At 40.8% G+C, this 12,280-nt stretch overlaps 1 protein-coding gene across 9 annotated transcripts in view; it reads left to right on the top strand.

The window, feature by feature from the left end:
- The window catches only part of TEX14 (testis expressed 14, intercellular bridge forming factor), a 120,134-nt gene extending 115,815 nt beyond the window's left edge, over window positions 1-4,319 (top strand). For 4 of the 9 annotated variants that reach the window (XM_078064697.1, XM_036082750.2, XM_078064637.1 and 1 more), the window contains 4 exons: window positions 96-188; window positions 2,073-2,182; window positions 3,440-3,491; window positions 3,960-4,319. In XM_078064697.1, coding sequence (XP_077920823.1) covers window positions 96-188; window positions 2,073-2,182; window positions 3,440-3,491; window positions 3,960-3,996 — 292 coding nt within the window. In that variant the 3' untranslated portion in view covers window positions 3,997-4,319. Of the gene's footprint in view, window positions 1-95; window positions 189-2,072; window positions 2,183-3,439; window positions 3,492-3,959 lie in introns of those variants that run through there. The other 5 variants (XM_078064648.1, XM_078064654.1, XM_078064660.1 and 2 more) reach the window with 5 other exon arrangements.
- The last annotated feature ends 7,961 nt before the right edge of the window (window positions 4,320-12,280 follow it).

Here is a 12,280-nt window from a genome sequence, read left to right on the forward strand (position 1 = left end):
GCACGGGTTTGAAGGGCCTTCCCCACCCTAAAACACTGTGCCTCCTTGTCATGGGACAAGAATTGTCTCAATTCTCTTCACTTACCCTTGGACAGAGCTCACTCTACTCTCGATGAGGACCTAGAAAGATGGCTACAGCCCCCTGAGGACAGCATGGAGCTACAAGATCTCCCTGAAGGTTCTACAAGGTTATTGTTCTCCCATCAGGGGATCATTTTCTCCTTTTTCAGGAAGGAGGTCTAGATTTTAGGTTTTTTTTTTTTTGTTTTTTTTTTAATACCTTGACTCCTTGAAGAATGAGTGTCTGGTGATGTCATTACATTGCTCTTGTTAAGCCAGCCTTGACTCCTGTCTGCCCCTCTTCCTCCAACCACCCACAGCGCTCAAGATACTGATTACCAGATTGATATCAGTATACAGAGAGGCCTCTAAGATTGCTGTACCTTGGCTGATTTTCATCAGCCATTTGAATTAAATCAGAAAAGGCATGCTTATCAAATTTTTAGATAACACAAATATAAGAATGAATGCTAATGTGATAGGTGATAGACTGTGGATTCAAAATAGTCTTGACAGGTGGAAATCTTAGATTCCTCTAAAAGATGAAAGTGAGCATTGAGATGTATAGAATGTGAGGGATCTGACCTAATGGAGAATTTTTGACTGGAAGCTCCTCCTCACTGCAGTTTCATTGAAGGGAGGAAGTGTGTCTTATTTTTATATGCTCAGCATTTAGCATGCATTTTGAGACATGGTAAGAATTCAAGAAATTTTTCTTGAAGAGGGCATAAATAGTGACTCCATGAGATCTCCGTTTGATGCAGTTGCTAAAAAGGTCAATGCAGCATTAATGCTGAACAGACAGAGATGTATTGTCCAGGGCAAGGCAGTGTCCCACGCTAGAGAGGGGACTCCTGGGATACAGTATGGGGCGTCTTCCTGGGTGCCATAGTTTAAAAGCGATGTTGACAAACAGAAGAGGGTGGCCCTAGAACAGTCAGACATCTGGAAACCATGTCCTGTGAGAACAGCTGAAGGATCTGGGGAGGCTCAGCCTGAGAAGCACGGATGGGGTTGAGGATTTGATAGCTGCCCTCAAATACCTGAGATACTGTGAAGTGAAGAGAGTCTGCTTATTCTCTTCTCCCCCAAAGGACAGAACTAGTGACTAGAAACTGCAGAGTTAGGTATTTTTATGCAGCAAAGCACACTCTTTCTAAGAGCCATAGCCATCTGATAGAACAACTGCCTTCACACTCCCTTGACCACCAGCTCCTCCCACTCAAGCACAGGCTAGACAACGCTGGGCCCGGTCATCTGGATGGAGGTGGGAGAGACCCTCAAGGCTTCCTCCCATTCTAGAGCCTATGATTCTATCAGTGATGAGAGGTTAGGAGGGAAAAAATCCTTTTTGCTCTAGCTGGCTTTATTTTCTCTCTCATTTTACATATTTTGTTTTGAATATTTAGCAAATGAAAACAGAAGAAAAATCCCTAAACAGTGTCAGATTGGTTGAACCAGCATCTGTTGAGCACTGACAGTGAGCCAAGCGCTATGCTGGAGAAGCAGAGGGATAGGATATCTCTGCCCTTCAGGAGCTTACCGTTGAGTGGGGGAGATGCTTTCTGCTTACTAGTTTGGCAAACATGGCCTTAAATCATTAGATACTTCAATCAGAGATACTTCAGAGAGAGTTTCAGGAAATGAAGTAAGGTAATAAAATACATGGTAGTTATAAAAAGGACACCAATTAGAACATAAGTGAAATGCTTTGTGGGGTTTGGGTAGAGGTGGATAATATAGCCTCGAGGTTGAGAGCAGAGTCTGAGACAGACTGCTTGGGTCAGATCCCAGTTCCAGGACTTACAAGGCCTGTAACTAAACTTCTCTGTGCTTCATGGTAGTGGTGACTACCTCATAGAGTTGTAATAAGAATTAAATGAGTTAATATACATTATAGCGCACAAGCTAATGCCTGGCCACTAGGGCCACTATTATGATTCCTTTGGAGCAGTCCTGTTCTCCTGGCCATTGTGCTTATGGTTTGATGCTCAAAATCATTGTCATTGAAGGGAGGCAAATATCAAGGATCAAGAAGCTGGTGAAAAGAAGAGAAAAGGGGAAGAAAGGATCAAATCAGAGAGAAGGAAATCAGACAGTTTTTTAGGAACTTCTGAAGAAGGTATGAATGAATGATTATTTATGATGTAGCCTGGAGTCCTTGGGCTGTGATAAGCATCCGAGTTATTTAGAAATACTTCCCAGATGCTATACATAATCCTTCTATGCTTTCCTCCTCTAGTTCAGCCCATGTTTTCTCTTAATTGCCAGTTGTATCTTCATCACAAAACAGTAACAACACCCAATTCTATTTCTAAAGCAAGCCTTTGGCCAGTTTCATCATCTTATCTTACACACTGTCTGGGAAGATGTTTTGCTTCTAATTATCTAGTGTCTTCAAAAGAGTTCTAAATTTAGCTCACACAGAGGCTGCAGAATCTGATAAGAAATCATAAACTGGAATTTAAGTGGAGTCTACAAGTAATGTGAAGGGATAAATTAATCTTATTTCAAAACTATTTCAACAGAGCTTTAGGCGTCATTCACAAATGACACCCCTCTATATTTAAAGTTCCTTCTACTTAGGAAGTTAGAAATATTAACTCTTTCAGAATATCTGGTATCCCTTGTATCCCTTCCCTGGTTCATTCTCATTCTCCTCCTTTCTCTGCCCTGTTTTGTGCTTTGTGGACTGTATCTCCTGGGCTTTCTGGCCAGCAGGCTTCCCATTGGTCAGTGGGAAGAGGGCAGAAGAGTAGGTGGGATATTACTTCCCCTGCCTGCCGACTTCAATACCTAGTCTCTGCGTAGAAGTGCTGTCCCTCCAGAAGCACAGCTTCTGTGAGGCAGCCTGTCCTTCTTAGTTCCAGCTATCACTGGGTCCCAGTAACTGTTCTGCCCCACCTCCACCCCAATCCCTCTAGACTTAGCAGTGATAACGGCTTCCCACTGCTGCTGCTCACTGGACGCCTTGCCAGCCCTTGTTTGCTCCCTTAACTCTGACTATCCCTGTGTGAGTGGTCACTTCGTGAAAGGGCTTGGGCATGCATTTGACTTCCTCTGGGACCCTGATTGGGACAGGGTCCAGAGTGTGTGAGCATTTAGCTAGTGTTGAATTCACTGAGAACATAATGCAGGGACTTTGTGAATTAGCATCGTTAGTGTCCATTGCTGTGACAGAGAGCTGCAGAATGTTAGGAGGGGAAGCCCATTAACCATGTTTTTAGAAAGATTCTCTCTGTAGAAGAAAACAACCATTTGTTGGTAAGACAGTTCACCCTAAACTAGAGAGAGAACACTAATGTGACTTCTGAATACTGGCACCCTTTGACCCAGACAGTAATCAGGTTGTGTTTTCTTCTTTCTATATTTCATCAAGAGGAACTAAAACCCTGTTTTTGGAAGCGACTGGGTTGGTCTGAACCATCCAGGTAATGAGTTGGCATATGCTTATAGGTCAAAGTTTATTGTCTGTAGACAACAGGAGCAGGCTTTAAACATTCACCAGCATCTAAATAAACATGAATGATAAAGTTACTAATAAATTTCTTTAAATGATAATGAATTCAGTGTTGCTCAATTTTTTATGTTAATGTTTATAGTTAATTAAAATATAAGGTGAAATTCATGCCAACTTTGGTGAAGTAGTCAGTAGATTCAGCACAAGAGCAGTTTTAGACAGATGGAGGACAGAATGCTGCTTTCAGTTGCTTTGCAGTCATTGTGCATTCCCATGATATACTAGTTGATTATCTCCTTTGAATATAAAGATCAAAATCCCTTTCCCTTGAATTCAGTTGAATAGAAAGAAACTGCTGTTTGTGTCTTTCAAAAATATGTACACCAACTCAAAACTCCTTGTTGTTGTTGTTGTTGTTCTTTAAAAAATACACACACAGGATAATCGTGCTGGATCAGAGTGACTTGTCCGACTGACGGGAATTGGATCATAGGTGGACTCCTGGCCTGAGTTGGAGCATCCTGCTTGAGAGCCCCTGCCTCTCCTCACCTGCTTCAGTCACCATCAGGGCAGTGATTCCGTAGCTCACACTCTGTTCAGTTGCCACAATAGACAGAACACTGGCCCCATCTGTTTGCAGCACATGTAACAATTTGTTTCTGGTTCACATTTCTGAAAAGTGAAAGCTTTTATTGTAAAATTTTCTCATTGTTTCCAGAATGGCTTTTGGTTTTGTTGTTTAAGATTTTTGAACACTTTAACTCCTGTTATATAATAAAATATTTACTTCTAATACCAATTTAGGTTTTAGCCGTGTAAGAGCTATTTCTTTGTTTTACTTACTGGGACAGGAACTGCCACCCAAAGAGGCTTCAATTTCTGTTATAAAGTTTGACGTTTAATAAGCAGCTACTGCTACCACCTCTCACATAAACCGGCACCAGTCATCCATATTTTAGAATAGAAATACTGCCCTCCTCTTGGCTAGGATTGCCATAGTCCATTCCAGCTAGAATTGACTTACATGATGAAAGTACAGGTAGGAATAAAAGCCCAAGACCAAGATATTTTGAGCTCTTTAAAGTGAACAGACATCATTTCTGTATATTTCAGATTTTATACCTCACATCATTAGTGCCTTAGAGGAATATGAACTTGTGGTAATTTAGCCTCTAATGACTACTGGCCAGATGCATACACGTGTCTAGCCTGGTTCTTATTTTATTTTTTATTTTTTTAAGATTTTATTTATTTGACAGAGAGAGACACAGCAAGAGAGGGAACACAAGCAGGGGAAGTGGGAGAGGGAGAAGCAGGCTTCCCGCTCAGCAGGGAGCCCAATGCGGGGCTCGATCCCAGCACCCTGGGATCATGACCTGAGCCGAAGGCAGACGCTTAACGACTGAGCCACCCAGGCGCCCCTAGCCTGGTTTTTAGAGGATCAATATACCTTCATCTACCTCAAGTTTGGAGCCTTCACATATGAATAAAAACCTTTTCTTAGAAGCTCTGTGCTGTTATGCAGTACTAGCCAGCTAACATTTTATTCTTAGCAAATAAATAGTAGATCTTTTATTTGTGAAAACTGAATTTTTCCTGTTAAGGATGGTTGTATTCATACAGTTCTTATTAGCACCACAGAATTTTACGCCACACAAATAAAATAGGAAGGTACAAATCTATTTGAACATTTTGAAGCAAGAGACAGTTGCTTGTCACTGTAACCAGAAGAAAATCAAAGCAAATTACTTTACAAATATATGTATAAGAAACCTGGCAGATACAGAGACTTGTAATATATAGTCCTTCCTCTCGTAAACCTTTAATTGGTGAAACAAAACTAATATACCTAAAAAATATAAGGACTGATAGTCTTTATGTTGTTAACATGTCAATATTACCTAAAGCAATCTATAGATCCAATGCAATCTCTTATCAGAACCCCAATGACTTGGACGCCTGGGTGGCTCAGATGGTTAAGCGTCTGCCTTCGGCTCAGGTCATGATCCCAGGGTCCTGGAATTGAGTCCCGCATTGGGCTCCCTGCTCCTTGGGAGCCTGCTTCTCCCTCTGCCTCGCTCTCTCTCATGAATAAATAAATAAAATCTTTAAAAAAGAAAACACCAATGACTTTTTTTTAATAAAGATTTTATTTGTCAGAGAGAGTGAGAGAGCCCAAGCAGGGGGAGCGGCAGGCAGAGGGAGAAGCAGGATCCCAGCTGAGCGAGGAGCCCAAGGCAGGACTTGATTCCAGGACCCTGGGATTGTTGTAAGATTTTTTTCTCTGTCGGTACCTGCGGTTCTTGGTCACACTGCTTTGAAGAATGAAGAGGTAGACCAGACAGAGTGGTGGGCAGCAAAGCAAGATTTATTGAGCATTAGCAAAGTGATAGTACAAAGCTCCCGAGGAGGGAGGGGACCCGGAGGGTTGCCCCCCCAATGACTTTTTTTTGCATAAATAGGAAAACCCTTCCTAAAATTCATATGAAATCTCAGTGGACCCCAAATAGCCAAAGCAATCTTGCAAAAGAACCAAAATTGGAGGACTCACCCTTCCTGATTTCCAAACTTGCAAATCTAGCTACTGTAAGCAAAACAATATGGTACTAGAGTAAAGACAGACATACAGATCAATGGAATAGAAGAGAGAGCTGAGAAAACTTTGCACATACACTAGAACTCATACAGGATATTCAGTAAAGTGGCAGGATATAAAATCAATGCACAGAAATCAGTTGCATTTCTATACACCACTACCAAGACAGAAGAAAGAGAAATTAAGAAGTCGATCCCATTTACAATTGCACCCAAAACCATAAGATACCTAGGAATAAATCTAACCAAAGAGGCAAAGGATCTGTACTCAGAAAACTATAAAATACTCATGAAAGAAATTGAGGAAGACACAAATAAATGGAAAAACGTGCCATGCTCATGGATTGGAAGAACAAATATTGTTAAAGTGTCTATGCTACCTAGAGCAATCTACAAATTTAATACAATCCTTATCAAAATACCATCAACTTTTTTCGAAGAAATGGAACAAATAATCCTAAAATTTGTATGGAACCAGAAAAGACCCCGAATAGCCAGAGGAATGTTAAAAAAGAAAACCAAAGCTGGCGGCATCACAATTCCGGACTTCCAGCTCTATTACAAAGCTGTCATCATCAAGACCGTATGGTACTGGCACAAAAACAGACACATAGATCAATGGAACAGAATAGAGAGCCCAGAAATGGACCCTCAACTCTATGGTCAACTAATCTTCGACAAAGCAGGAAAGAATGTCCAGTGGAAAAAGGACAGTCTCTTCAACAAATGATGTTGGGAAAATTGGATAGCCACATGCAGAAGAATGCAACTGGACCATTTCCTTACACCACACACAAAAATAGACTCAAAATGGATGAAAGACCTAAATGTGAGACAGGAATCCATCAAAATCCTTGAGAACACAAGCAGTAACCTCTTCATAGACACTTCACCAAAGGCAAGGGTAGCAAGGGCAAAAATGAACTACTGGTACTTCATCAAGATAAGAAGCTTTTGCACAGCAAAGGAAACAGTCAACAAAACCAAAAGACAACTGACAGGATGGGAGACGATATTTGCAAATGACACATCAGTTAAAGGGCTAGTATCCAAAATCCATAAAGAACTTATCAAACTCAACACCCAAAAAACAAATAATCCAATCAAGAAATGGGCAGAATCGGGGCGCCTGGGTGGCTCAGTCGTTAAGCGCCTGCCTTCGGCTCAGGTCATGATCCCAGGGTTCTGGGATCAAGCCCCACGTCAGGCTCCCTGCTCAGCGGGGAGTCTGCTTCTCCCTCTCCCTCTGCCTGCCCCTCTGCCTACTTGTACTATCTGTCAAATAAATAAATAAAAAATCTTAAAAAAAAAAAAAAGAAATGGGCAGAAGTCATGAACAGACATTTCTGCAAAGAAGACATCCAAATGGCCAACAAACACATGAAAAAGTGTCCAACATCTCTCGGCATTAGGGAAATACAAATCAAAACCTCAATGAGATAGTACCTCACACCAGTCAGAATGGCTAAAATTAACAAGTCAGGAAACGATGGATGTTGGCGAGGATGCAGAGAAAGGGGAACCCTCCTATACTGTTGGTGGGAATGAAAGCTGGTGCAGCCACTCTGGAAAACAGTATGGAGGTTCCTCAAAAAGTTGAAAATAGAGCTACCCTACGACCCAGCAATTGCACTACTGGGTATTTACCCCAAAGATACAAATGTAGGGATCTGAAGGGACACATGTATCCCAATGTTTATAGCAGCAATGTCCACAATAGCCAAACTATGGAAAGAGCCTAGATGTCCATCAACAGATGAATGGATAAAGAAAATGTGGTATATATATACAATGGAATATTACACAGCCATCAAAAAAAATGAAATCTTGCCATTTGCAATGTGAATGGAACTAGAGGGTATTATGCTAAGTGAAATAAGTCAATCAGAGAAAGATAAGTAGCGTATGATCTCACTGATAGGATTTTGAGAAGACAGAGGATCATAGGGGAAGGGAGGGAAAAATGAAACAAGATGAAACCAGAGAGGGAGACAAACCGTAAGAGACTCTTAATCTCAGGAAACAAACTGAGGGTTTCTGGAGCGGAGGGGGGTGGGAGGGATGGGGTGGCTGGGTAATAGACATTGGGGAGGGTATGTACTATGGTGAGCGCTGTGAATTGTGTAAGACTGATGAATCACAGACCTGTACCTCTGAAACAAATAATACATTATATGTTAATAAAAAAATTAAGAAAAAAACTTTGCACTTACAGTCAAATGATTTTTGACAAGGATGCCAAGAACATGGGGAAAGGACAGTCTCTTCAACAAATGATGCTGGGAAAACTGGATCTCCACATGCAAAAGAATGAGATTCTTATCTAATATTTATCTAACACCATACACAAAAATTAACTCAAAATGGATTACCTAAATCTAAGGCCGAAAACAATAAAACTCTTAGAAGAAAACGTAGGACAAAATTTTGCAGTATTGGATTTGGCAATGATTTCTTGGATACGACATCAAAGGTACAGCCAACAAAATAAAAAATAGACATGTTGGAATTAATGAAAATTTAAAATTTCACTATCCACAGAGTAAAAAGGCAACCCCTAGAATGAGAGAAATAATTTGCAAATCATGTATCTGATAAGGATCTATATCCAGAATATATAGAGAACTCCTAAAATTCAACAACAACAAAAAAATCCAATTCAAAATTGGGCAAGGACTTGAATACACATTTCTCCAAAGAAGATACATCAATAGTCAATCATGAAAAGATGCTCAACATCACTATTAGGAAATGCAAATCAAAACTACAATGAGTTACCACCTCACATTCTTTAAGGTGGCTACTATGGAAGAAACAGAAAACAAGTGTTGGCAAAAATGTTTCAAATTAGAACCGCTGTGCACTATTGGTGGGAATGTAAGATGGTATAGTCACTTTGGAAAGCAGTATGGTTGTTCCTCAAAAAATTAAAAATAGAATTACCATATGACTAGGGGTGCCTGGGTGGCTCAGTCGGTTAAGCGGCTGCCTTCCGCTCAGGTCATGATCCTGGGGTCTTGGGATCGAGCCCCACATCTGGCTCCCTGCTCAGCGGAGAGCCTGCTTCTCCCTCTTCATCTGCCTGACACTCTGCCTACTTGTGCTCTCTCTCTCTCTCTCTCAATAAAATCTTTAAAAAAAAATTGCCATATGACCCAACAATATATTCCACTTCTGAATATGTACCCAAAAGAATTGAAAGCAGTGTCTCCCAAGAGATATTTCTATACCAATGTTCATGGTAGCATTATAGCTAAAATGTGCAACCAACAGTGTCCATAAATGGATGAAGGGACAAGCAAAATGTGGTAAATACAATGGAATATTATTCAGCTTTAAAAAGGAAAAATTCTGCAGTAAGCTACAGTGTAGGTGAACCTTGAGGACATTATGCTAAGTGAAATAACAATCAGAAAGAAAACACCATATGATTCCATTTTTTTTTTTTTTTTTTGAGTTACTTACAGTAGTCCAAATGCTAAAGACAGAAAGTATAATGCTGGTTGTCAGGGCTGGGGTAGAGGGCTGGGGTAGGGGGAGAATAGGGAGTTACTGTTTAACAGGTATAGAGTGTTTGGGATGATGAAAAAGTTCTAGAAATGGATAGTGAGTGGTGATGGTCGCACAACATTGTTATTGTACTTCATGACAATGCATTGTACACTTAAAAATGGCTAAAACGGTAAATTTACAAGATGAAAAGAGGGGGATGGATGGTGATGATGTTTGCATAACAGTGTGAATGTATTTAATACCACTAAACTATACACGTCAGAATAGTTAAGATGGTAAACGTTGTGTGTGTTTTACCCCAATAAATTTTTTTAAATTATGGAACAACCGTAAGTGGGCTAATGAGAAATTGTGTCATATAGATTTATTGACACAGAAAGGTGTCCATGGCATATTATTGACTAATGCTAGTAATAGGATGCTAGTAGGTACATTATGACCCCATGAAAATGTATGAATAAATGTCTACATGTGACAAATGCATAGATGTCTAGAAAGATGCTTATTAAAGTAGTAAAATGGTCTTTTCAGGTGATTTCAATTTGTTATAATTCTCTTTAAGCTCTTTTCCGTTTGGAGAATAAAAGGGGTTTAGGAATACTTAAATCAGTTGGAGGTAGGACTATAATGTCATTATAATTAAGTAACCATAAATGTAGTCAATTTTATTAGGATTCACTTGAAGAAAAACTGCTTAACAGAAAGGAATGATTAGTGTAAAGCATAGAGAAATGAAATTTTAGGAGCCAGACACTGGGGATGGATGCTCAGTTAAAGCATTGTGGGTGGGTGTATGAGGGGTGCACTATGTATGTCTAGGGCTCTGTGACAGGCGTTGCCCTCTTGGGGATCATCATACTAACTTCTTGATCCAATTCCATGTTCACCAAGCAACTTCTTCCTCTTGAAGTTGGTGTGTCTATAAGGAGAGAATGACCTGGCTTTCCAATCCGCTCAACAGTTGTGTGTCTCAAAGTATATTAGTAAGTTGCTATTCTGGTTTATATATTGGGCTCTGTGCTTGGTTAATAAAGTCAACACTAGAGAAATTGATTCTACATAATCTATTGCTACATAAGAAGTCACCTCCAAAACTTAGTGACTTAAAATAGCAATAACCATTTTATTTTATTTATTTATTTGAGAGGGTGGGGAAGGGCCCAAGCATGAGCAGGGGGAGGGGGAGAGGGTGAAGCAGACTCCCCGCTGAGCAGGGAGCCTGACTCGGGGCTTGATTCCAGGACCCCTGGATCACGGCCTGAGCTGAAGGCAGTCGCTTAACTGACTGAGCCACCCAGGTGCCCCAGAAATAACCATTTATTGTCTCTAACAGTTTTTATATGTCAGGAATTCGGAAGTGGCTCAGCTAGGCAGTTGTGGCTCAGGATCTCTCCTGAGGTTATAGTTTGATGCATTTCCAATTTGGCTTACTCACATGACAAGCAAATTGGTCTGGACTGTTGACTAGGGACCTCAGTTCCTTTCTACCTGGGTCTCCCATTGAGTGTCCTCACCATATGGCAGCTGGTTTTCCCCAGAGTGAGCAATCCAAGAGACCAAGACAAAAGGTGCAATGCCATTATGATCCAGCTTCAGAAGTCACATACCATTGGAGCACCTGGGTGGCGCCATTGGTTAAGTGTCTGACTCTTGGTTTAGGCTCAGGTTGTGATCTTGGGGTCTTGAGATCGAGCCCTGTGTTGGGCTCTGTACTCAGTGCAGAGTCTGCTTGGGATTCTCTCTCCCTCTCCCACTGCCCCTCCTCCTTGTGCTCTCTCTCTCTCCAATAAAATTTATTTATTAGAGAGAAAGAGAAGAGTGTGAGCCGGGGGGCAGGGTGGAGAGGGGAGAGGGAGAGAGGGAATCCTCAAGCAGACTCCCCACTGAGCGTGGAGCCATTGTGGGGCTCCATCCCAGGACCCCGAGATCATGACCTGAGCCAAAACCAAGAGTGGGTCGCTCAACTGACTGAGCCAGTCAGGCACCCCTAAATAAATAAATCTTAAAAAAAAAAAAAGTCACATACCATCATTTCTGCTAAATTCTATTGGTCACAGAGGGCAAGCCCTGATTCAGAATGAGAGGGGACTACATAAAGGCATGACTACTAGAAGGTGAGAATCATTGGGGGGCATCTGGAGACAGGCTACTACCACAGAGCCCATCAACCAAGTGGCCATCCCTGGCAATCCTGTCCCTCGCTATATGGCTTCCATTAAAAATAAAACAGTTTAATATTGCTTTTACACCTGTCATCACATTTTATCTTCATCATACCCCTGCCAGTAGGAAAAGCAAGAGAAGCAAGGGGGCATAACCCTCAAAGAACCCACCTGTGACTCAGGCACAGATTGATTAAAGTTAGACTATTTATGAGGAGGAAAATATCAAGATTCTGTGTGTGTTTTGCAACATTTCTGTAAAAATCAACCTTTTGTGTTTACTTATCCTGAAATTGAACACTGAAAGGAAAAATGTATATTTTTCCCCAATATTAAGAGAATGTAACAACTGAGCTGATTTTAATAAGATCACAAAAGTGATAGCAGACTTAATGTTACATGTCGATAGGGAAATTCAAATTCACTCTCAATAAATTTATAAAGAGAAATATAATCTTCCCAGACAAACAAATAAGCATTATATTCTCAT

The sequence above is a fragment of the Halichoerus grypus genome, chromosome 2 (genome assembly GCF_964656455.1).
Source record: "Halichoerus grypus chromosome 2, mHalGry1.hap1.1, whole genome shotgun sequence".
Taxonomy (NCBI): domain Eukaryota; kingdom Metazoa; phylum Chordata; class Mammalia; order Carnivora; family Phocidae; genus Halichoerus; species Halichoerus grypus.